Raw genomic sequence first — 23,034 nt, 5'->3', positions numbered from 1 at the left:
TATTGGAGATATAGAAATAATACATGAAGAACTTCAGCTTCAAGATGAGGAAATGATTGGGCCCATTATAGATAAACTAGAAAAAGTGGCTGAGAGAGGAGATAAAATACTAAAACCTGAATATGACATAATGTGCAAAGTCAAATCCTGGGTTATAGATCAAAAGAAGCCTGTTCACTTCTATCATGACTGGAATGACAAAGAGATTGAAGTGTTGAATAAAAACTTATTTCTGACTTCAAAACCAATGGTCTACTTGGTTAATCTTTCTGAAAAAGACTACATTAGGAAGAAAAACAAATGGTTGATAAAAATTAAAGAGTGAGTGGACAAGTGTGACCCAGGTGCCTTAGTCATTCCTTTTAGTGGGGACTTGGAACTCAAACTGCAAGAATTCAGTGCTGAGGAGAGACAGAAGTATCTGGAAGCAAACATGACAGAAAGCACTTTGCCAAAGATCATTAAGGCTGGGTTTGCAGCACTCCAACTAGAATACTTTCTCACTGCAGGCTCAGATGAAGTGCGTGCATGGACCATCAGGAACGGGACGAAGGCCCCTCCAGCTGCAGGAAAGATTCACACAGATTTTGAAAAAGGATTCATTATGGCTGAAGTGATGAAATATGAAGATTTTAAAGAAGGTTCTGAAAATGTGGTCAAGGCTGCTGGAAAATATAGACAAGGCAGAAATTACACTGTTGAAGATGGAGATATTATCTTCAAATTTAATATACCTCAGCAATCAAAGAATACATTTTAGTTATTTCTCAGATAAATGTACAACTTCCAAAAGGCATATGATTTTTTTTTTAATTAAAATTTCTGAAAACTGAAGGGAGAAATAAAGTTGGGGCAATAGGAATTGTCTAGAAAAAGAATTTTTAAAATTTGTTTTAAAATTAAAATATTGTGTATCTCCAATTAAATGCAAGTTCACTAAATGTGAACAGCTTTGCTTTTCACGTGATACCCTACTCCAAATTGTAGGAGCTGTTCAGGAACCATATTACTCTCATGATACTTCATTAATCTCCATCATGTATGCCAAGCCTGACACATTTGACAAAGAGGACAATACAACTTGCTCCTTTCTGAATCTACAGATAATGCATGTTTTACAGTACTCCAGATGTCTACACTCAATAAAACATTTGACAAAACCAAAAAAAAAACCAAAAACATGTTGACATTTTTGACTTAGCAATTCCACCTGTATAAACTTCACAAGAAATTAAGACAAGTGTGCCAGACTTACAGAGATATTCACGATACTCAAGTCTGTCTGCAATTGAAAAGACCGGAAACAATCTCAAATAACTATTAAATGAATTATAAACAGAAAAGGTATTCATGCATTACACAAGCTAGTAATATATTTAATGATGAAATGTCAAATGCTTCCTCCCAGCCTCAAATCAAAAATTAAGACAAGGCTTTTATACTCATACTTCTTCTATTCAACACTGTATTAGAAGAAATAAAAGGGGATCTATGAGGCCAAACTATTTCTGAAAAAATACTGAGATTATTTGTCTTTTCCACTGTGTTGGCATTTGCACTAATGGTGCAGTAGCAATGATGGGCAAAACTGCCGGCAGTGGAACCAAGCTATACTATTAAGATTTTCTTCGCTATCACATACTTGCAGAAAAGCAAATGTGCCATCTTTATTTATGGTTGTTATTCTAACACCAACCAGTCAATACATATCTGACACTAACCACCTGGAATTAGCATCAGATGCCACCTGTACTTCTGGCCAAGTAGCTATAAATCTGGGAAGTTCCTAAGATCTTCAGATTTGATACTGACTCACAGAACTAAGGAAAGCTCTATACTTAAAACCACAACTTTATTATAAAGGATACAAATCAGGATTAGCCAAATGAAGAGACCTGTAAGGGAGAGGTCTGGAAGGGCCCTAAATACAGAGCTTCTGCACCTACTCTCCAGGAGCCAGGTAGTTTCAAACCACCTGGCACATGCAAGGGTTCACCAACAAGGAGGATGTACTGAGCTTCAGTGTCAACAGAGTTCATTGGTGTTTCAGTGTATAGATATGCCTGACAGAATCACTCATTGCATTGACTGAACTCAAGTCTCTAGCCTCCCTTGAGGCTGGGCCGGCTCCAACCCCCAACATTCTAATCACATGGTTGATCTTTCTGGTGACCCTCCCTCAGCCTCAGTCATCTGACCTCTTAGCACAAATTCAGGGGTCATCCAAAGGGCTCATGAACAGAAAACACACTCCTCTACTTGGGGAACTCCAAGGATTTAGTTTATCTCCCAAGAACCAAGGATAAAAGCCAATGAAATTATTTATTATACAATAGATGTCCTTATGAAACAGTAAAAATTAGTATTAAGTTTATTCGATTTCAGTGTTTGACTACATCTTAATATTTGGTATGATACATACAGGGAAGTATGCATAAGCCACTTCTGTTTCATACCAAAATACAATGGTTGTCTTAAGGAAGGATGGAAAAACACTTGTAAAAGTGTTGCATTGCAAGCTGAACTAGCCTTTTTTCATGAAATACCATTTTTACTTGAAAGAATTATTAAACAAACTGGTTATTTAGACATTTTCTTGAAAATAAATCAAATGAGCCTGTCACTTCAAGAAAAATGACATTTGTTGCCAATGAGAAAATTTGAGCTTTTAAGTGAAAATCAGAATATTTGAAAACTTGTATCCACTGTGAGTTTGACAGCTTTCTAAAGTGTTCTTCCTCAAGATCGTCATTTAGATCTGTGTAACTCACTGCTCAGTATTTTCCAAATAACCAAAGCACAACATTACCAATGACACATTGGTAAAAGATCTATTCAAAGATGAATGGATTTTAATGTAACAGAGTATGAAAAGTTCACTCTATGCTGTCAGATGCCAACCTGAAAGAACCTTTAAGAAATGAGCACTTATCAAGTTTTGGTGCTGTTCCAAAGCGAAACACCCACAAAGCATTATCCATAAATATGTAAAAAGGCCATTAAAATACTGCTCCTTTCTACAACCCCATATCTGTGTGAGGCCAGGTTTTCTTCTTATACTTCCAACAAACAAGACATTGCAACAGATTCAATGTAGAAATAGATGTGAGGAGCTACATATATATTTCACTGTCTTACATTAAGTCACACTCAAAAGAGGTTTTTGCAAAAATACAAAACGTCACTTTTCACTATACTTTTGAAAATAATTTTCATTAAAAATGGCATTTATCATAACATGTAGTTACTATTAAATGAATAGTTTTAATACTTCTTAAGTTTTAATTTCTAACTTGATAATGAATAAATAAAATAAAAAAATCATTTTTAAGAGTAAAACTGAGACTGGAAGGTTTAAGAACTGTCCTATGAAATAACAGACAATGTAAAAACAAAGACATTTAGTGTAGAGTTTCATCAGTAAAAAAATGGGAAACCATGTGAGCACTAAATAAAAGTAGAGGAATGGGTATCTCAAAAGAATATTTTATAGCCACTGAAACATCTTTTTTTAAAATGATATTTAGACAATGTCAATAGAACACAAAACTATATATAATATGCTCTAAATTACTCAGTCATCTGAGTTTAAAATGTTTAAAAACCAGACATTTTCTTATTTCTATGATTTCTTCTAAATACTCTGCAGTAATCATGTAATATTCTAACCACAGAAAATATTTTTAAAAATTAAAGAAAAAAATACTAATATTTCATTAAAGCAGTTAAGTAATTAGGTTCTTAGCTCTAGTTACTTTTCAGTCCTTTCCCAAAATTCTAACTTGGTCAATAACTAAAAGCACTAAAATGGCTAAAAAACAACACCAAAACAATGAAAACATTAAAAAAAAAACCCACCCTAAGTTATGAAAAAGTCACAAGAAATATTTGGTAAGTTTTATGTAACTTTGATTATATTTTAGTTTTATCAAAACACGACTGTTCATGTAAAAGCTTTTAAAATACAGGTCTCTGATATATAGGTAAGAAACTTTTCCAGGTTTTAAAATGAAGCAACCACTAAGATGTGGATTTAAAGACATTTAAAAATTTTTAAATCAGAGACAAGCACCCAAAAGCAAGCTCTGAAAAGCTGAAACTGAAATTCCCTTATGTAATTATAAACTCAATAAAATTCAATTACTAGATAATATTACCTTATTCCTTCAGTTCACTTTTTTTTAATTCCATGATTCTTGCATTAAATGCTAATTTAATGCATTAAAATGCTAGTAAACAAGGGTGGTGGTAGTTAGTTGCTATGGAAGTTTTCAATTAAAACACTTTAGATTTAAACCACAGTGGGTAAAATAGATTGTATTTCCAAAAATTCAGAGATCAAGTAGACTACATACTTATTATTAAGTAAATTATTCTATCTTAATGTGAAAGTCAAGAGAAGTAATATATTTCACATATGAAATAAAAATAAAATAGATATGTACACTAAAAAAATAACAGCTGGAAGTTTATGTGGGGTGAAAGGAAAATATTTAATATTACTTACTGCTTACCAGGACTATGATGAGTTGTAAATCCTCCATGCTGAAATTCATCTCCTGCCATACTGATTCTACCAGGATTAAAAGGTCCTACTGCAGTCTTGGTCTGTGAAGTTAAAGATGGGGTGTATGTTTGTATATTAACACCAAAATTACTTGACTGAAGTTCTTTAGCGACATCTCCCAAGTTGGTATTCTACAGTGATGTTACATGTGAACATTTAGTTCTTATCTTGCCCATCATTCACAGAGCTTACACCTGTTTCTAAGGTTGTAACATTATCAATATGAATTTCAGAGTCGATTCTGTAGTGATAACACTATTACCCATTCCTGCATTTACCTTACTTCTTGAAAGACTGGAAGTGGAGAAATCCAAATCTTTGATTCTATTTTTAGTTCCAGGAAGTCCCCATTCAGTGAAGCTGGGACAATTTTTCTTTTCCCCTTCATTTGTTTCTGTGTCCTCTTCATCATCAATAACAATTGTCTCACTTATATTTCCCTTCTGAGAAGCTAAATCTCTTGAGGAAGGAAGAATTATGGAATAATTTCCTTGTACATTTTCATTTCTTGAGGAAGCAAATAGAAGATTTCTTTGATCAATTATTGCTGGGGCAGAAGTTGAAGGAGGTTGTATAGATTCAATAAATACAACATCATCATCCTCTTCTTCCACTGCTGAGTTTTTAGATGTATTACCTAAAGGACTAGTTGGGTTACCAAAAGAATTTCCTATGTCTATGCGTCTAGCTGCCATGGCTGCATTCCCCAATAAAACAGGAGTCTGTCCAGTAGAGTCTAATCCTCCTACTGAACATTTATCCATGCCAAAGAACCTGAAAGAGACAGAGAAAAGAAAAAAGTTCTAGTGTATTATGATTATTGCAATGAAATAACACAAATAAAAATGTTAAAATCTTTATGTGATTTTTATCTAACTCCTAGGGAAAAAAATGTCACCCAATCTGTTTTTCCTCTCCCATTAGCTTTTTCAATGCTACTTCTTCAGTTTGATGGAAATTAATCAAATGTTTGGCAGTCCTTAAGAAATTTTTAAAATTCATTTTATAACATTCAATTTACACCCTCTTCACCCTTTATAGTGAAAAAAAAATTCTAAGTCTTCCTTTGAAACAGAAAACAGAAACAAAATAATTCAATCAAGTAACAATCCTGGGTGCAAGGAGATTCACTGTACTGTACATTTTTTTAACTACTAAAATGACTATGATATTGTCCAATCCCCATTTCCCTGGTGTTTCTGTCATTGTCTTTCAAATTCTCTGCTTCCAACCTAACTACTTGATTAAATCTTTCTGAATCTTTCTTGTTCCTATCTTGGAATGGCCAGATATTATGCTATGGGTATTTTATGTAAAATTCTGAAAACCACCCCATGATGTAGGTTAATTTAACTCATTTTACAGAGCAGAAAAGAGAAGCTAACTAAACTGTTCTGAGTAAGCCCAAATAGGACTTGAACTAAGGACCCTAACTCTAGGCCCTAAATCCTGAACCACTCTGTTATATTCAACAAACACTACTACACACTAGGTATGACAAAGGACCAAATTACTTCATTTCATTGATTTAGTTTTCTAAACTACCAACTTTTTTTTCACTTTTTCATTACAATTTTTTTATTAAGGTATTATTGATATACACTCTTATGAAGGTTTCACATGAAAAACAATGTGGTTACTACATTCACCCAAATAACCGAGTCCCTCCCACCTCCTGCCATAACTCATTGGAGTCACTGTCCATCAGTGTAATAAAAAGCCACACAGTCACTACTTGTCTTCTCTGTGCTACTCTGAATTCACCATGATCCCCCTCACACCATGTGTACTGATCATAACACCTCTTGATCTCCTTCTCCCTCCCTCCCCACCCGCCCTCCCCTGTGGTAACCACTAGCCCCTTCTTGGAGTCTGTGAGTCTGCTGCTGTTTTGTTCCTTCAGTTTTGCTTCATTGTTATACTCCACAAATGAGGATAATCATTTGGTACTTGTCTTTCTCTGCCTGACTTACTTCACTGAGCATAACATCCTCCAGCTTCATCCATGTTGTTGCAAATGGTAGGATTTGTTTTCTTCTTATAGCTGAATAGTATTCCACTGTGTATATGTACCACCTCTTGTTTATCCATTCATATACTGAGGGACACTTCGGTTGCTTCCATTTCTTGGCTATTGTACATAGTGCTGTGATAAACATAGGGGTGCCCATGTCTTTTAGAATCTGAGAACTTGTATTCTTTGGATAAATTCCGAGGAGTGAAATTCCTGGGTCAAACAGTATTTCTATTTTTAGTTTTTTGCGGAACTTCCATATTGCTTTCCACAATGGTTGAACCAGCTTCCACTCCCACCATCAGTGTAGAAGGGTTCCCCTTTATTCACATCCTCACCAGCATTACTTATTCTTAGTATTTTTGATACTGGCCATCCTAACTGGTATGAGGTGATATCTCATTGTGGTTTTAATTTGTATTTCCCTGATAATTAGTGATGTGGAACATCTTTTCATCTGACTGTTGGCTATCTGAATTTCTTCATTGGAGAACTATCTGTTCACATCCTCTGCCCATTTTTAATTGGGTTATTTGCTTTTTGTTTGTTGAGGCATGTGAGTTCTTTATATATTTTGGATGTTAACTCTTTGTTGGATATGTCATTTACAAATACATTTTCCATACTGTAGGGGAAAAAAACGCTTTTTGTTTTGTTGATGGTATCCTTTGCTGTACAGAAACTTTTTAGTTTGTTGTAGTCCGATGTGTTTATTTTGCTTTTGTTTCCCTTGCCCGAAGAGATGCATTCAGGAAAAAGTTGCTCATGTTTATATTCAAGAGATTTTTGCCTATGTTTTCTTGTAAGAGTTTTATGGTTTCATGACTTACATTCAGGTCTTTGATCCATTTTGAGTTAACTTTTGTGTATGGGGATAGACAATAATCCAGTTTCATTCTCTTGCATGTAGCTGTCCAGTTTTGCCAACACCAGTTGTTGAAGAAGCTGTTATTTCCTCATTGTATGTCCATGGCTTCATCATCATATATTAATTGACCATACATGCTTGGGTTTGTATCTGGGCTCTCTAGTCTGTTCCATTGGTCTATGGGTCTATTCTTGTGCCAGTACCAAATTGTCTTGATTACTGTCGATTTGTAGTAGAGCTTGAAATCAGGGAGTGTAATGCCCCAGCTTTCTTCTTCTTTCTCAGGATTGCTTTGGCTATTTGGGGTCTTTTACTTTTCCATCTGAATTTTAGAACTATTTGCTCTAGTTCATTGAAGAATGCTATTGGTATTTTGATAGGGATCACATTGAATCTGTAGATTGCTTTAGGCAGGATGGCCATTTTGACAATATTAATTCTTCCTATCCATGAGCACAGGATGTGTTTCCATTTATTGGTATATTCTTTTATTTCTCTCAGGAGTGTCTTGTAGTTTTTAGAGTACAGGTCTTTCACTTCCTTGGTTAAGTTTATTTCTAGGTATTTTATTCTTTTTGATGCAATTGTGAATGGAATTGTTTTCCTGATTTCTCTTTCTGCTAGTTCATCATTAGTGTATAGGAATGCAACAGATTTCTGTGTATTAATTTTGTATCCTGCAACTTTGCTGAATTCAGATATTAGATCTACTTGTTTTGGAGTGGATTCTTTAGGGTTTTTTACGAACAATATCATGTCATCTGCAAACAGGGACAGTTTAACATCTTCTTTACTAATCTGGATCCCTTTTATTTCTTTGTGTTGTCTGATTGCCATGGCTAGGACCTCCAGAACTATGTTGAATAAAAGTGGGGAGAGTGGGCATCCTTGTCTTGGTCCCAATCTTAAAGGAGAAGCTATTAGCTTCTTGCTGCTAAGTATGATGTTGGCTGTGGGTCTGTCGTATGGCCTTTATTATATTGAGGCCGTAAGAATCACTGTATAGTGAAGCTCCAAGGTGAAAGCCCAACTCACTCTTCCAATCCACTTTCTACTTTCCAGTTCTTAATCATGAATAGACCAGTCAAGAAGTATGAAATATCTGAGGAAAGCTTCTAATAAGAAAAATAAAGAGAAAAATACAAATGAAAGAGAGAGAATGCAGGAAAAAGTAAAACCACAAAACTATTGGTACTCTAGATAGTTGATGGTGATGAGTAAAAGACCATAAGAAAAAAAAATTCCAGAAAGTAAAACCTTGCCAGAAATGAGAAACTTGTAAAAGGGTTGGAAGATAAATCTGAGGAAATGTCAAGAAATAAAACAAAGGAAATATACGATAAGAATTTTAGCTATCATTAACAATATGTACCACACGTGCCATTACTTATGTACCAGGCACATTACCTACTTTTATACTCATGTCACGCTTCATAGCAATCTTGGGAAGACAGACATACTTTACTAATTTATAAAAGGAGCATAATAAAAGTACACTTAATTGGATCTGCTGTGCATTTATAAAAGTACATAATAAAGGCTGTTACTGATCCTTATTTTAGATTGCATTTGCAAAAGTAAACAGAGCAGGGTGGAGCCAAGATGGGGCATGAGTAGAGCAGCAGAAATCTCCTCCCAAAACCACATATATTTTTGAAAATACAACAAATACAACTCTTCCTAAAAGAGAGACCAGAAGACACAGGACAACAGCCAGACTACATCCACACCTGTGAGAACCCAGTGCCTTGCAAAGTGGGTTAGATACAAACCATGGCCTGGCGGGACCCAAGCGCCCCTCAACCCAGCTCCTGGTGGGAGGAGAGGAGTCGGAGCGGGGAGGGAGAGGGGGCCCAGGACTGCTAAATGGCCAGCCCTAGCCATCCACACCAGAACGCAGACACAGTGCGTGCATGGGGTGCTGAAAAGTAGGGAAACAGGACAGTAAGACCTGTGAGCGGGTCCCCGCAAGTGGCGCCCTGGGGAAAAAAGAAAAGTGAGTGCTTTTTGAAAGTCTTAAAGGGACAGGGACCCCACGGCTGGATGGAAGCGTCCCTGGACACTTAGCCTAGCGGCTGGGAATCCCAGGGAACTCTGGGCACTCTAACCCCCTAGGCAGCAGGGCAGCTAAGAGGCCCCTCACGGAGATAAACAGCCTCCTGGCCATTTCCCCTCCAATGTGGCTCTGCCATATTGGAGCAGCAGCCCGAGGCAGGCCACGCACACAGCAAACGCAGAGCTAAACTCCATAGCGTCCAGGCAAGAATCAGAAGCCCAGTCTGCGCACAGTTGCCCAGCACAAGCCGCTAGAGGTCGCTGTCCTCCCAGGAGAGGAAGGCCACAAACCAACAAGAAGGGACGTTCTCCCAGCCATCAATTGAGCCAGCTCCGCAAACTATCTCTATCGCCATGAAAAGGCAAAAGAATTTGATACAGACCAAAATCACAAACCCTGAGAAGGAGATGACCTAACCAGTCTTCCTGAAAAAGAATTCAAAATAAAAACCATAAACATGCTGACGGAGCTGCAGAGAAATATACAAGAGCTAAGGGATGACGTCCAGATGGAGATTACAGAAGTGAAACAATCTCTGGAAGGATATATAAGCAGAATGGATAAGATGCAAGAGGCCATTGATGGAATAGAAACCAGAGAACAGGAACGCATAGAAGCTGACATAGAGAGAGATAGAAGGATCTCCAGGAATGAAACAATATAAAGAGAACTGTGTGACCAATCCAAAAGAACAATATCTGCATTATAGGGGTACCAGAAGAATAACAGAGAGAAAAAGGGATAGAAAGTGTGTTTGAAGAAATAATTGCAGAGAACGTCCCCAAACTGGGGGAGGAAATAGTTGCTCAGACTACGGAGGCACACAGAACTCCTGAGAGACGGGATCCAAAGAGGATCCTGAATAATCGATGGATCAACGACCAAATTAAAATGGAGATCCAGCAATATATGGAAACAAATGACAACAACACAAACCCACAATTTCTGTGGGACACAGGAAAAGCAGTCTTAAGAGGAAAGTATATAGCAATCCAGGCATATTTAAAGAAGGAAGAACAATCCCAAATGAATTGTCTAATGTCACAATTATCGAAATTGGAAAAAGAAGAACAATTGAGGCCTAAGGTCAGCAGACGGAGGGACATAATAAAGATCAGAGAAGAAATAAATAAAATTGAGAAGAATAAAACACTAGCAAAAATCAATGAAACCAAGAGCTGGTTCTTCTAGAAAATAAACAAAATAGATAAGCTTCTAGCCAGACTTATTAAGAGGAAAAGAGAGTCAACACACATCAACAGAATCAGAAACGAGAAAGGAAAAATCATGAAAGACCCCACAGAAATACAAAGAATTATTAGGGAATACTATGAAAACCTATATGCTAACAAGCTGGAAAACCTAGGAGAAATAGACAGCTTCCTAGAAAAATACAACCTTCCAAGACTGACTCAGAAAGAGACAGAAAATCTAAACAGACCAATTACCAGCAACGAAATTGAAACGGTAATCAAAAAACTACCCAAGAACAAAACCCCCGGGCCAGATGGATTTATTTCAGAATTTTATCAGAAAGACAGAGAAGACATAATACCCATTCTCCTTAAAGTTTTCCAAAATAGAGAAGAGGAGGGAATACTCCCAAACTCATTCAAAGCCAACATCACCCTAATACCAAAACGAGGCAAAGACCCCCACCAAAAAAGAAAACTACAGACCAATATCCCTGATGAATGTAGACGCAAAAATACTCAACAAAATATTGCAAACCAAATTCAAAAATACATCAAACGGATAATACACCATGACCAAGTGGGATTCATCCCAGGGATGCAAGGATGGTACAACATTTGAAAATCCATCAACATCATCCACCACATCAACAAAAAGGACAAAAACTACATGATCATCTCCATAGATGCTGAAAAACCATTCGACAAAATTCAACATCCATTCATCATAAAAACTCTCAAAAAAATGGGCATAGAGGGCAAGTACCTCAACATAATAAAGGCCATATATGATAAACCCACAGCCAACATCATACTGAACAGCGAGAGGCTGAAAGCTTTTCCTCTGAGGTCGGAAACAAGACAGGGATGCCCACTCTCCCCAGTGTTATTCAACGTGGTACTGGAGATCCTAGCCACGGCAATCAGATAAAACAAAGAAATACAAGGAATCCAGACTGGTAAAGAAGAAGTCAAACTGTCACTACTTGCAGATGACATGATATTGTACATAAAAAACCCTAAAGACTCCACTCCAAAACTACTAGAACTAATATCGGAATTCAGCAACGTTGCAGGATACAAAATTAACACATAGAAATCTGTGGTTTTCCTATACACTAACAATGAACTAATAGAAAGAGAAATCAGGAAAACAATTCCATTCACAATAGCATCAAAAAGAATAAAATACCTAGGCATAAACCTAACCAAAGAAGTGAAATACCTATACCCTGCAAACTACAAGACACTCTTAAGAGAAATTAAAGAGGTCACTAACAAATGGAAACTCATCCCATGCTTCTGGCTAGGAAGAATTAATATAGTCAAAATGGCCATCCTGCCCAAAGCAATATACAGATGCAATGTAATCCCTATCAAATTACCAATAGCATTCTTCAATGAAATGGAACAAATAGTTCAAAAATTCATATGGAAACACCAAAGACCCCGAATAGCCAAAGCAATCCTGAGAAGGAAGAATAAAGTGGGGAGATCTCACTCCCCAACTTCAAGCTCTACTACAAAGCCACAGTAATCAAGACAATTTGGTACTGGCACAAGAACAGAGCCACAGACCAATGGAACAGAATAGAGACTCCAAACATTAACCCAAACATATATGTTCAATTAATATAAGATAAAAGGAGCCATGGACATACAATGGGGAAATGACAGTCTCTTCAACAGATGGTGCTGGCAAAACTGGACAGCTACATGTAAGAGAATGAAACTGGATCACTGTCTAACCCCATACACAAAAGTAAATTCGAAATGGATCAGACTTGAACGTGAGTCATGAAACCATAAAACTCTTTGAAAAAAACATAGGCAAAAATCTCTTAGACATACACATGAGTAACCTCTTCTTGAACATATCTCCCTGGGCATGGGAAACAAAAGCAAAAATGAACAAGTGGGACTATATCAAGCTGAACAGCTTCTGTACAGCAAAGCACACCATCAATAGAACACCATCCATCCTACAGTATGGGAGAATATATTCATAAATGACAGATCCGATAAAGGGTTGACATCCAAAATATATAAAGAGCTCATATACCTCAACAAAAAAAAAGCAAATAATCCAATTAAAAAATGGGCAGAGGAGCTGAATAGACAGTTCTCTAAAGAAGAAATCCAGATGGCCAACAGGCACATGAAAAGATGCTCCACATAGCTAATCATCAGAGAAATGCAAATTAAAACCACAATGAGATATCACCTCACACCAGTAAGGATGGCCACCATACAATAGACAAACAACAACAAATGTTGGCAAGGTTGTGGAGAAAGGGGAACCCTCCTACACTGCTGGTGGGAATGTAAATTAGTTCAACCATTGTGGAAAGCAGTATGGAGGTTCCTCAGAATGCTCAAAATAGAAATACCATTTGACCCAGGAATTCCACTTCTCGAATTTACCCTAAGAATGCAGCACTCCAGTTTGAAAAACACAGATGCACCCCTATGTTTATCGCTGCACTATTTACAATAGCCAAGATATGGAAGCAACCTAAATGTCCATCAGTAAATGAATGGATAAAGAAGAGGTGGTACATATACACAATGGAATATTACTCAGCCATAAGAAAAAAACAGATCCTACCATTTGCAACAACATGGATGGAGCTAGAGGGTATTATGCTCAGTGAAATAAGCCAGGCGGAGAAAGACAAGTACCAAATGATTTCACTCATATGTGGAGTATAAGAACAAAGGAAAACTGAAGGCACAAAACAACAGCAGAATCATAGAACCCAAGAATGGACTAATAGTTACCAAAGGGAAAGGGACTGGGGAGGATGTGTGGGAAGGGAGGGATAAGGGCAGGGAAGAAGAAAGGGAACCTTACATTTAGCATGTATAATGTTAGGGGTGTCACGGGGAGGGCTGTGCAACACAGAGAAGACAAGTAGTGATTTTACAGCATGTTACTACGCTGATGGACAGTGACTGTGAAGGGGTATGTGGGGGGGACTTGGTGAAGGGTGGAGCCTAGTAATCATAATGTTCTTCATGTAATTGTAGATTAATGATACCAAAGTAAAAAAAAAATAAAAAAATAAACCAGGAAAAAAAAAAAAGTAAACATAGCAGAGATTTGAATCCCCAAATGGCTAGCAGTAAAACTTAGTCCTTTGTATTACATCATGCTACAAATACCTAGGAACTACTGCTGAGAAAAAAAAAAGGCTTATCTAAGTGATACTGAGTCAGTGACATGTTACCCTGCTAATCTTGTTACTCACTATTCCCTTTCCATATGAAGGGCCATTATAGCTCTTGAACTACACCCACATCCCATCGTCTTATAAAACTACTGTGGAATGAAATATCACTTCAGGTATCCTATCAAAATTACCAAGTTGAAAGAATATACATTCCTAAAATTTAGACATAACACTCTAAGTCCTGACACATTGTCCTGGGTATAACTAAACAGATTTGCTGTGAAGCACAGTAGAGTAAGTATAAAGCCAAGTTTGGCAAAGTGAAAAGAAACAAAGGCAAACGGAAGGAGGTATACTACTATGGGAGATAAACTAATCACAAATTTCTTTTTATCCACAAGTTTCTTTTTTGGATGACCAATGCAAAACTGTGTAATCAGCTTGAAAGGACAGAACTGGCAGGACCTAAGACTGCAGAAAATCCAAGATAATGTAAAATGTAAAACCAGATATTTTAAAAATCATTCTTTTGAGATACCCCTTCCCCCAGTAAAATTATTGATTCTGGCCAAGACTGGTGTTAAAACCATTAACTGCATAGCTGACAGAGAACTGGGCATTTTATTGTACCAAAATGAACACCATATAGATTACTTTCTGGTAACAAGGAAAAAACACATTAACTGCATAATGGAAGGATGAGGCTATCACCACCAATCTGGTGGTCAATTGTAGAATTGTAAATAGTGTGACAACTAGATTATGTATTTCCTGATATGATGAGCTGGAGGACTATTCGGGTATACAAATATAAACCTTCCACAAATATAAGACAAGCACATGCAGAAAATACTATCTCCATCAACCTTAAAACAAGAGAAGATTGAGTAGTTTATCTTAATCGAAAAGGAAAGAAAAAAATTGTATCTATCCACTGGAAAGGAATAAAAAAAATGATAATCCAAAGCATTTAAAATGGCATTGATTCTAAAGTTATACTTTGGAACTCTAGAGAATACCAGTGGCATAAGTGTCAGCACCCACTCCCAATACTTTCCCAGGGATTACCCTGGTTAGGCTCTGGGGAAAGGGTCTACCCAAGCAATTAGGTCGTTGCCTTCAAGATAACAGAAAAGTAAATCCAACACAGGAACACCTTACTATTGCACTAAGTGTGCAACTTAACAGAAAGTGGGGTAAAAATACTCACAAAAAGGATGTGTTCCTCCCAAAGTTTAACCAGATTGGCCTGGTTTAACCAGTAGGTGATTCCTGGTCCTAGCATGAAATGAAAAATTATTTAGTTACAGCCAAGCTGGATGTACCACCAACGCCTAACCACTAGAGGGAGGAAGCAAAGGGATTAAAAAGTCAAGGAGTTTCAGGTCTCTTCTATCCTCGCCCACCTCAACGCAGTGGAGAAAAACAGGTAAAAAGAAAAAAAGAAAAAAAAAGAGAGGGACCACAACTCTTAGGCAAAACTAAATCTCTTTCTTCAAACTACAGAATGGAAGGCGGCGGGCACCAAGCCTGCCCCTGGGAAGCTGAGGGGTGAGGGGCCCCGGACGCCTGCAAAGGAATAGTGTTCCCTCCTAAATTTGCCCACCCAGCGTCACCCCCGACGCCACTCCGGCCTCTATTTCGGAGCCAAAAGGGCGGCTCACATAACCGCTGAAATCGCCCAAGTTGGATCCAAGCAGTTGTCCTCGGGGGAAGACTTCCCCGCTCCTTATCCGCCATTAAAAACTCGCCCAAATTAAACATAAAGAGTACAAGGAGCGAAAGGCCAGGGAAGAGAAGAGCGAAGAGGGGACCCGGCGTGGGGGAGACAGCACCCTCGCCTCGAAAAACTTGGGGACCTCAGGCCTCGGCAGGGAAGCTGGGAGCGCAGCCCTGTGAGCGAAGAACGACCTGAGGCGTCCCTCCCCCCGTCTCCCCTCCCTCCTCCCCCCGCAAGAAAGAAAGAAAAAATACCCCGCGACCTCCCGCTGCCCCGGCCCGGGCGGATCCCGCCCCCGGCGGCGGCCTCACCCGGCCCGCCCGGCCTCGCCCTCACGCCTGAGCCCTGCGGGCCGCCCGCGTCATGAACCGAGCCCAGAGCAGCCTCCGAGGCCCGACGCGACAGCGGACGGCAGCCGGGCCGCGGAGTACTAATCCCGGGTCGGTGGGAGGCCCCGGAGGCTGCCCTCAGCCGTCTCCGCCTCCCCAGTCGCCTCCGCCTCTGCCTCCTCCCTCCTCCGGAGGCTGCGCTGCTCCCAGCCACCCCCACTACCCGCGGACCTGGACTGGAAAGAGCGGGGACAAACCTCACCCGGTTCTGGTTGCCGCGCCGCGGAACGAACCCCCCCTCCCCCGGCCCACCCCTCTTCGCAACACGCACAACTCCGCTCGGTCCGGTCCCGGCTTTAGCGCTGGTGAGGAGCAGGAGGCGGAGGAGGCGGCGGCGGCGGCGAGGCTGAGCCTGGCGAGGCCCCGCCCGCCGCACCCTCACTGGTGGCTGGGGAGGGCGGGCCGAGGCACCTCGGGCACTTCCATTGGATGCCTCTGCCTTCCTTCAGGAACCCCACCCTCGAGAGGGGGGCTCGGAAGGCCGTCCATCAGGCTCAGGCCACACCCCCAGAGCTGACATTCCACTCACCGCTCCGCCAGCCCTCGGCTCTCAGCCGCGTCCCTCCCCTCCTTTACCCCCCGCCTCTCACCTACCCCCACCCCGTGTCCGTCAGGGTCAGGCAGCCCGGGTGTCGGTGCCCGCTGCACCGGCCGTGGGGTCGGTCCCTGGGGTCTGTCCGGTGCCCGCGTAGCCCGAGAGGCTGAGGCCGGGGCCGCCTGCCCTCGCTCGGGCCTGGGCGCCTAGGCCGCTGCAGCCGCTCCAGACGACCCTGCCCGAGGAGAGACGCGGCCTCGATATCCCCAGCGCCCTCCCTGCCCAGTTCCTTGAAGCCCCCAGTGAGGGGCAGGCCCGGGCAGGGGCTGGAGCCGGGCAAAAGTGGGAGGTCGGGGCAGCGGACGAAGTGGATTCCCGAGTGCTCTGAGGGGAGCGGACGCACTTCCAGCCTCGCCTCACCCCCGTGGGGAGTCGTCCCCCCACCTCCCGTCATGGCTGCAGGAGGAGACGACGTCCTCCATTTTGTAGGAACCGCTGTGGGAACTTGGGACCAATTCAAAATCAAACCTCGTGGGGCTGGGAAACTTGTCCCCGGGAAGCTCCAACTGGGCTCCGCCATTCGACCGAGGGGACAGCCCCTGATGCCAGCGTCTGCACCCGCGGGGCCTTGGGGGACAGGCGCGACGGTGGGGAGACCCAGTCGCCGCTCCCTGCCTCCATCAACCAAGATGGAGGAAGCTGCGGGCGCCCCTGGAGCTGGGCCCCCGCCTGTTGGAAGGGCAGGAGCGTCCCCTCGGTGTGTCCCTCGGCGCTTGGGCTTCCTCCTCCGCGGCCTCTTTCGTTTGCCCTCCCCCAGCCTCTACCCAGCCCCTCCACTGCCTTCCACCATGTCCTGGCCCTCAACGGCTGATGGAGGCTGCAACCAGTCTGCTCCATCGCTGCGCCTGACCGTGACCGGCCTAGCCGCAGGCAGCGAGCGAAGGTGCAGGCTGCTGCCACATCGACGCTGGGGCTTCCCTTTTGTTCCTCGTCTACACCTACGTCTTCGGGGCACGTCATGGTGCTGTGCGATTTCCAAGATTCCACGTAAAGGTGAACGCCAGACCGCTTTCGTCTCACCCTAGCGGTGGTTAGTGGGATTACGACCGACGGTGTTAGGTTTCATGGAAGTTGTTCAACATCGCTTGGCCATAATGTCCGGATATATTGATAATACGATTTTTTAAAACATATTGAGCCTCCTGATTACTCTTTCTGGGGTATTGTAATGATCGATTTATATATGACAGGCACAACTCTTTTAAGACAGAAGCATAGATTGTTCATAGATTGGTGAGAGTACTGTGTAATTTTTTATACATAGTGCTGTGTATTGCATGGACATTCCTAATGTCACCAAGGATTTTTATTCTTTAAGCCCTCGGTTATTGGTTGGAAGTAAAAGAAGTAACGAAACGTAATGCCAATATTTTAATACCTGTTGTAAATTATAACCATTCTTTTTCTGTTAAGAACTGGAAATGAAAAACCAGAGGTATTTTCATAGAGAAAACCTCTTTAGATGAGATTTAAAGTAAAGTCTGTCAGTGACTTTAAATATCAAGTACAAAATGTTAGGTTGTATACTTTCCAAAACACTATCTTGCTCACAATTCTTTGGCATGACACTGTTCAAAAATGAAAAATTGGTAACATTTGTTTTCCCTGATAATAGCAAGAGTTCTGATCTATATGCCAATGAAAACTCTTACATTGGTATGCTGCTATGATGTCAGGGAATGTTGAAAAATTTGGCACAACAGAAAGTCTTCATTAGTAATAGTATATACTTTAATACATTCAATGCTATATAAAATTCATTTTCTAAATAAATTTTCTTTATTGAAGAAACAGACAATGGTTCCTGCACAGATCGCAAGAGTAAACTAGAGGCAATAACATATAGCTCAACTATGCTGAGCTTCCAGGGCGGAAGACTTGCATTCAAATTCTTAATTGATCTGCTGGTAATCACAAGTCCTTGACCCTCTACTACTCTCCCTCAGCCTCACTTGCTATTTTATAATAGAATAATACAGGAAGTTGTAAGGTCAACTTAAAAAAAAAAAAGGTAAAGAGTAACAATAAGACCATGTTATTTATTATGGATCTTTTGATAATTAAGGACTCACCACTTGTGAAAAGGCAGAGAAGCATTGTAACTAAGTACAGTTTCTGGATCCATATTCCCTGCCTTTCAGCCTTAATTTTATTACCAGCTAACAAGTTACTTAAACTCTCTTGCTCTTATTAGCTACCATATTGGACAGCACAGAGAGAGAATATTTACATAATCACAAAATTCTACAGAAAATCAGTGAATTCACCTTCAACATTATTAGAAAAGAGGGAAGAAAGATTGGAAAACCAGTTAGCCTTTTTTTTTACTGTCTATCCTGTTTTTTATTTTTTTATTTTTTTATTTTGGTATCATTAATCTACAATTACATGAAGGACATTATGTTTACGAGGCTCCCCCCTTCACCAAGTCCCCCCCACATACCCTTTCACAGTCACTGTCCATCTGCGTACTAAGATGCTGTAAAATTACTACTTGTCTTCTCTGTGTTGCACAGCCCTCCCCGTACACCCCACGAACTATACATGCTAATCATAATGTCCTCTTTCTTTTTCCCCACCCTTATCCCTCCCTTCCCTCCCATCCTCCCCAGTCTCTTTCCCTTTGGTAACTATTAGTCCATTCTTGAGTTCTATGATTCTGCTGCTGTTTTGTTCCTTCAGTTTTCCTTTGTTCTTATACTCCACGTATGAGTGAAATCATTTGGTTACTTGTCTTTCTCCGCCTGGCTTATTTCACTGAGCATAATACCCTCTAGCTCCATCCATGTTGTTGCGAATGGTAGGATCTGTTTTTTTTCTTATGGCTGAGTAATATTCAATTGTGTATATGTACCACCTCTTCTTTATCCATTCATTTACTGATGGACATTTAGGTTGCTTCCATATCTTGGCTATTGTAAATAGTGCACCGATAAACAAAGGGGTGCATCTGTCTTTTTCAAACTGGAGTGCTGCATTCTTAGGGTAAATTCCTAGAAGAGGAATTCCTGGTTCAAATGGTATTTCTATTTTGAACATTTTGAGGAACCTCCATACTGCTTTCCACAATGGTTGAACTAATTTACATTCCCACCAGCAGTGTAGGAGGGTTCCCCTTTCTCCACAACCTTGCCAACATTTGTTGTTGTTTGTCTATTGTATGGTGGCTATCCTTAGTGGTGTGAGGTGATATCTCATTGTGGTTTTAATTTGCATTTCTCTGATGATTAGCTATGTGGAGCATCTTTTCATGTGCCTGTTGGCCATCTGGATTTCTTCTTTAGAGAACTGTCTGTTCAGTTCCTCTGCCCATTTTTTAATTGGATTATTTGCTTCTTATATATTTTGGATGTCAATCCTTTATCAGATCTCTCATTTATGAATATATTCTCCCATACTGTAGGATACCTTTTTGTTCTATTGATGGTGTCCTTTGCTGTACAGAAGCTTTTCAGCTTGATATAGTCCCACTTGTTCATTTTTGCCTTTGTTTCCCTTTCCTGGGGAGATATGTTCATGAAGAAGTCACTCATGTTTATGTCCATGAGATTTTTGCCTATGTTTTTCTCTAAGAGTTTTATAGTTTCATGACTTACATTCAGATCTTTGATCCATTTGGAGTTTACTTTTGTGTATGGGGTTAGACAGTGATCCAGTTTCATTCTCTTACATGTAGCTGTCCAGTTTTGCCAGCACCATTTGTTGAAGAGACTGTCATTTCCCCATTGTATGCCCATGGCTCCTTTATCTTATACTAATTGGCCATATATGTTTGGGTTAATGTCTGGAGTTTCTATTCTGTTCCACTGTTCTGTGGCTCTGTTCTTGTGCCAGTACCAAATTGTCTTGATTACTATGGCTTTGTAGTAAAGCTTGAAGTTGGGGAGCGAGATCCCACACACTTTATTCTTCCTTCTCAGGATTGCCTTGGCTATTCGGGGTCTTTGGTGTTTCCATATGAATTTTTTAACTATTTGTTCCAGTTCATTGAAGAATGCTGCTGGTAATTTGATAAGGAAAGCATCGAAATGGTATATTGCTTTGGGCAGGATGGCCATTTTGACTATATTAATTCTTCCTAGCCAGGATCATGGGATGAGTTTCCATTTGTTAGTGACCTCTTTAATTTCTCTTAAGCGTGTGTTGTAGTTTTCAGGGTATAGGTCTTTCACTTCTTTGGTTAGGTTTATTCCTAGGTATTTTATTCTTTTTGATGCTATTGTGAATGGAATTGTTTTCCTGATTTCTCTTTCTATTAGTTCATTGTTAGTGTATAGGAAAGCTACAGATTTCTGTGTGTTAATTTTGTATCCTGCAACTTTGCTGAATTCTGATATTAGTTCTAGTAGTTTTGCAGTGGGGTCTTTGGGGTTTTTTATGTACAATATCATGTTATCTGCAAACAGTGACACTTTGACTTCTTCTTTACCAATCTGGATTCCTTATATTTCTTTGTTTTGTCTGATTGCCATGGCTAGGACCTCCAGTACCACGTTGAATAACAGTGGGAGAGTGAGCATCCCTGTCTTGTTCCCGATCTCAGAGGAAAAGCTTTCAGCTTCTCACTGTTCAGTATGATGTTAGCTGTGGGTTTATCATATATGGTCTTTATTACGTACTTGCCCTCTATGCCCATTTTGCTGAGCGTTTTTATCATGAATGGATGTTGAATTTTGTCGAACGGTTTTTCAGCATCTGTGGAGATGATCATGTGGTTTTTGTCCTTCTTTTTGTTGATGTGGTGGATGATGTTGATGGATTTTCAAATGTTGTACCATCCTTGCATCCCTGGGATGAATCCCACTTGGTCATGGTGTATGATCCTCTTGATGTATTTTTGAATTCGGCTTGCTAATATTTTGTTGAGTATTTTTGCATCTACGTTCATCAGGGATATTGGTCTGTAGTTTTCTTTTTTGGTGGGGTCTTTGCCTCGTTTTAGTATTAGGGTGATGTTGACTTCATAGAATGAGTTTGGGAGTATTCCCTCCTCTTCTCTTTTTTGGAAACTTTAAGGAGAATGGGTGTTATGTCTTCTCTATATGTCTGATAAAATTCCGAGGTAAATCCATGTGGCCCGGGGGTTTTGTTCTTGGGTAGTTTTTTGATTACCAATTCAATTTCATTGCTGGTAATCCGTCTGTTTAGATTTTCTGTATCTTTCTGGGTCATTCTTGGAAGGTTGTATTTTTCTAGGAAGCTGTCCATTTCTCCTAGGTTTTCAAGCTTGTTAGAATATAGGTTTTCATAGTATTCTCTAATAATTCTTTGTATTTCTGTGGGACTTATCTATTTCGTTTATATTCTAGAAGAACCAGGTCTTGGTTTCATTGATTTTTTTCTTTTGTTTTATTCTTCTCAATTTTATTTATTTCTTCTCTGATCTTTATTATGTCCCTACTTCTGCTGACTTTAGTTCTCATTTGTTCTTCTTTTTTCAATTCCGATAAATGTGACATTAGACTATTCATTTGGGATTGTTCTTCCTTCCTTAAATATGCTTGGATTGGTATACCCTTTCCTCTTAAGACTGCTTTTGCTGCGTCCCACAGAAGTTGGGGCTTTGTGTTGTTGTCTTCTGTTTCCATATATTGCTGGATGTCCATTTTAATTTGGTCATTGATCCATTGATTATTTAGGAGCATGTTGTTAAGCCTCCATGTGTTTGTGAGCCTCTTTGCTTTCTTTGTACAATTTATTTCTAGTTTTATACCTTTGTGGTCTGAAAAGTTGGTTGGTAGGATTTCAATCTTTTGGAATTTACTGAGGCTCTTTTTGTGGCCTAGTATGTGGTCTATTCTGGAGAATGTTCTGTGTGGACTTGAGAAGAATGTGTATCCTGTTGCTTTTGGATGTAGAGTTCTATAGATGTCTATTAGGTCCATCTGTTCTAGTGAGTTGTTCAGTGCCTCTGTGTCCTTACTTATTTTCTGTCTGGTGGATCTGTCCTTTGAAGTGAGTGGTGTGTTAAATTTTCCCAAAATGCATGCATTGCATTCTATTTCCTCCTTTAATTCTGTTAGTGTTTGTTTCACGTATGTTGGTGCTCCTGTATTGGGTGCACATATGTTTATAATGGTTATATCGTCTTGTTGGACTAAGCCCTTTATCATTATGTAATGTCCTTCTTTATCTCTTGTTACTTTCTTAATTTTGAAGTCTATTTTGTCTGATACTGGTATTGCAACACCTGCTTTTGTCTCTCTATTGTTTCCATGAAATATCTTTCTCCATCTCTTGACTTTTAATCTGTGCATGTCTTTGGGTTTGAGGTGAGTCTCTTGTAAGCAGCATATAGATGGGTCTTGCTTTTTTATCCATTCTATTACTCTGTGTCTTTTGATGGGTGCATTCAGTCCATTTACATTTAGGGTGATTATTGGAAGATATGTACTTATTGCCATTTCAGGCTTTAGATTCGTGATTACCAAAGGTTCAAGGTTAGCTTGCTTACTACCT

General features: G+C 39.9%; 1 protein-coding gene and 1 pseudogene across 6 annotated transcripts in view; one reads left to right on the top strand and one right to left on the bottom strand.

Annotated features, from left to right (window-relative positions):
* LOC130680182 (obg-like ATPase 1) lies at positions 1-775 on the top strand (annotated as a pseudogene).
* The window catches only part of ZMYM5 (zinc finger MYM-type containing 5), a 51,648-nt gene extending 35,322 nt beyond the window's left edge, over positions 1-16,326 (bottom strand). The window contains exons 1-4 of one of the 6 annotated variants that reach the window (XR_008993232.1): positions 16,183-16,326; positions 15,082-15,149; positions 4,846-5,341; positions 4,515-4,608 (exon numbers count right to left, since the gene is read on the bottom strand). Coding sequence is in view for 5 of the 6 variants with exons in the window: in XM_057490444.1 (XP_057346427.1) it covers positions 4,515-4,608; positions 4,846-5,331 (580 nt within the window). In the remaining variant the exon portion in view is untranslated. Of the gene's footprint in view, positions 1-4,514; positions 4,609-4,845; positions 5,342-15,081; positions 15,150-15,845; positions 15,970-16,182 lie in introns of those variants that run through there. The other 5 variants (XM_057490444.1, XM_036910172.2, XM_057490448.1 and 2 more) reach the window with 5 other exon arrangements.
* Between the last annotated feature and the right edge of the window lie 6,708 nt (positions 16,327-23,034).

This window comes from Manis pentadactyla, chromosome 2, assembly GCF_030020395.1.
Source record: "Manis pentadactyla isolate mManPen7 chromosome 2, mManPen7.hap1, whole genome shotgun sequence".
Classification (NCBI taxonomy): Eukaryota; Metazoa; Chordata; class Mammalia; order Pholidota; family Manidae; genus Manis; species Manis pentadactyla.
This window is presented reverse-complemented; position numbering and strand designations above follow the sequence as displayed.